Source organism: Teleopsis dalmanni, chromosome 1 (genome assembly GCF_002237135.1).
Source record: "Teleopsis dalmanni isolate 2A chromosome 1, ASM223713v2, whole genome shotgun sequence".
Classification (NCBI taxonomy): Eukaryota; Metazoa; Arthropoda; class Insecta; order Diptera; family Diopsidae; genus Teleopsis; species Teleopsis dalmanni.
In genome coordinates, this window is record NC_051846.1 from 5,979,439 (window position 1) to 5,982,543 (window position 3,105).

The following is a 3,105-nucleotide window of genomic DNA, read 5'->3' on the forward strand; positions in this document are numbered from 1 at the left end:
AGAGAATAAATCTAAGTCACTGAAAGGAGCATAGTAAACTATACGGTCGCTGTGCTACACTTAGTCATAACATTCATTCATTCTTTCTAACTGAACATTGGTGCTTTCATAATTCGTAATATCGGTTCGAGCCTACAAACAATTCCAATTTTTGTTTTTTTACAAATAACATTGAAAGTCCAGACCATATAATTATGGAGTGCATATATAATATAGAGTTATAGATTCGTTGCTACTAAACGATATCTAAAAAGTCTAATTGGTTAGGCTAGATTCCTTCCATGCTGAAAAAGATTGCAACAAGTGTCTTATACAAGGTTATTATACATGGAATGTTAAACATGACCAAGGCTGAGAAGGTCTGTAAAATTCGAACACTGCTTGTGTTCTTCTATAAGTAGTGTTTAACAACAATCGTTTTTCTAAGCTTCTTTCTGTGAAGAAAGAAATCTGTGTTCTTTTTTGCCTTCATTATGTACAATTTTTTAAAGCAAAATTAAATTATTTAATCAATATACTTATTATTAACTTCAGCGAAATGTAGTATTGTACACGAAACACCTGATAAAGTAATGGATTGCGAAAAGGAAGATGAGTTTTCCAAAAAATGTATTAAACTTTGATATAACTCAACTCTGCTTGTGAGAGTACTCTTTATATACATATTCAAGCAGTTGTACCAAATGGTACTTTATTGATATTTTACAGCACTATTTTTCTGTCAGCTATTCTTTACCTTAATTATTAAAAATATAATGGACTTATGCACTCCAGTCTGTGAAACGAAACATTTTAGGAAAAAAATATAAAATTTTTAAAAATTTTATAAAACAGTCAAATAATAGGAGAAATGCACTCATGGAGATAGAAAAATTTTTGTGGAGGAGAGTAGCATTTATTCAGCGAATTAAAATAAATAGAAATTCAGTTGTCGAACTGAATTGAATGCTTAATCTAATTATTTACAAATGGTAATAGCATGACTTTCATTTGTGAGAGTATGAAGTATTTACTTAAGAAGAATACTTAAGAATATTATGAAGTATTTACTTAAGTATTGGATACTAACCAAAATATTTGACTAAAATATTTGATTAAAGATGTACTTTACATTCTCTCCATGATAAACAAAATTCAAGTATTTATTAGTAAGTATCCATAATGTTAATAAAGTTATTTAGGGTCTAATAACTTTATAAAATAGAACAATGTAGTCTTTGGATAGAAAGACAAAACAGACAGAAAGACAAATATAATTAAAGCAAAGACAGAATTAGTTGGCGAGATAAATTTTCAAATCCTGTGTGAACTTTATTTCATATTAACGTTCGGTTATTACAGATATCCTTGGATTCCACTTATACAGTGGGTCACTGTATTAATAAATCGACAATATTATTAAGTACAATTTTTATTTATTTATATTAAATATCTATAACAAATTTTGTTACTGTTTGATTCAGGAAGAAAGTATCTTAGGTAACAGCTCTTCAAATCACTTTTAGTTTGAGGTCATATACAATTCATAAGTAAACTTATTTTAATTATAAATTTTTTATTATGAATTTTAAAAATATTTTGTCCTTGTCTGCAGAACTCTTACCATACTGCTAAAATCACTTTAGTGTTTTATAATTTCTATTTTCAGCAATTTTTAAAAATTTCAAACTAATTAAACACATTATTAATTTTTATATATTTTTATTTTTTTAATTTTATTAAATTTTGTTAATAACAAACAACACTACACTTTCCATAACAAGTTAGGCGAACTTATGTATTTTTATTAAAATAAAATCAAAAGTGTAATAATAATTAAAAAGAGTCCAAAATATTTAACTAATAAATATTTTTAGTAATTTATTTGAGAGTTAAAATAGAACAAACTAACAATTTATTGTCAAACTTAAAATTATTTAAATTAATTTGAATACACTTCAAAAAATTAAGTGATATTTGTAATTATAATTTTTTGATTTTGGTTCACATCAAAGTCTTTTATAAAATCTTCTCAATTTTAAAATTAATTTTTAATGCTAAGATATGGACCAACTTGGCGCACATAGACACTGCGCTCAGCTTGCGATGTTGGAGGACATCTAACCACTAGTATGCCATCAGATGTAAGTTCTGAACGGACATCATTTGGATAATGTCCACGCGGCAGCACAAACCGCTTTACAATATGTCGTCCTACAAAACTGTCACCATCGCGTCGCTTATCATGCTTAGCTTCTACAATAACGGTGTCCGCTATTGTTTTTACAGTGATTTCATAGGGCTTAAACTGATGTACATCCACACAAGCCTCAAATCCATCTTTGCCAACAATAACGCGACTTAAATCTGGTGCTGAACCTACACGTGCCAATCGTTTCCAATAGGGCACATCCCAATCAATTAAATCCCAATCACGCCATAAACGTCTACGATAATCCCAATAATCCAAATCATTCGAATAATTTGAAGCGGGCACTACTGCCATTTTTATGAGATTATTCAATAAGGATCAAAACAGTTCAACTTTTTTTATTATTTCGAAAATATTCGTTTTTGACACACTCAAAATGACCGATGAAAACTCTTCGTACGACCGCTCGCGATTTTTGCACTGTGCAAATAAACTCGGAAAAGGTCTCTGACAGTCTTTTTATATATTTCGGAGCGGCAGCTTTGGCTTTGTGATGAAACAGAATTGCGAATTAATTTATAAACTTTTAATTGTTGTTGTTGTAGTGATGTATGGATCATGTGTTAGTGCGGCAAACAACAATTGCTTCAGTAGCTATTGTTTATAAAAACGTTTACTGGTCTCATGTGGGTTGGAGATTCTTTTGGGTTTGTTTACACTGACATGTTTTCAAAACACAAAAAAAAAAAAAGAAACAGAGAAACAAAAATAATCCATACAGTTCATAGAATAAATAATTAATTTATAGTAACCCTTTTATTTAAATTCTTGAACTAATTTAAATAAACTTTTTATTTAAAATATTTTTGCTGCTTTTTCTTTTTGTTTTGATATAGTAAAATATGACAACAAAGATTTTAATTGGATTTATACGCTTTCTGAACGGAAATCCGAAAATTCGCACAACCAATTTC

General features: G+C 28.7%; 1 protein-coding gene across 1 annotated transcript; it reads right to left on the minus strand.

The window, feature by feature from the left end:
- Window positions 1-1,734: 1,734 nt before the first annotated feature.
- Window positions 1,735-2,646, minus strand: LOC119669453 (heat shock protein 27-like). The gene has a single exon (XM_038079347.1). It carries the CDS (start codon window positions 2,483-2,485, stop codon window positions 2,024-2,026), a length of 462 nt encoding a protein of 153 aa, XP_037935275.1. The 5' UTR covers window positions 2,486-2,646; the 3' UTR covers window positions 1,735-2,023.
- Window positions 2,647-3,105: the final 459 nt, after the last annotated feature.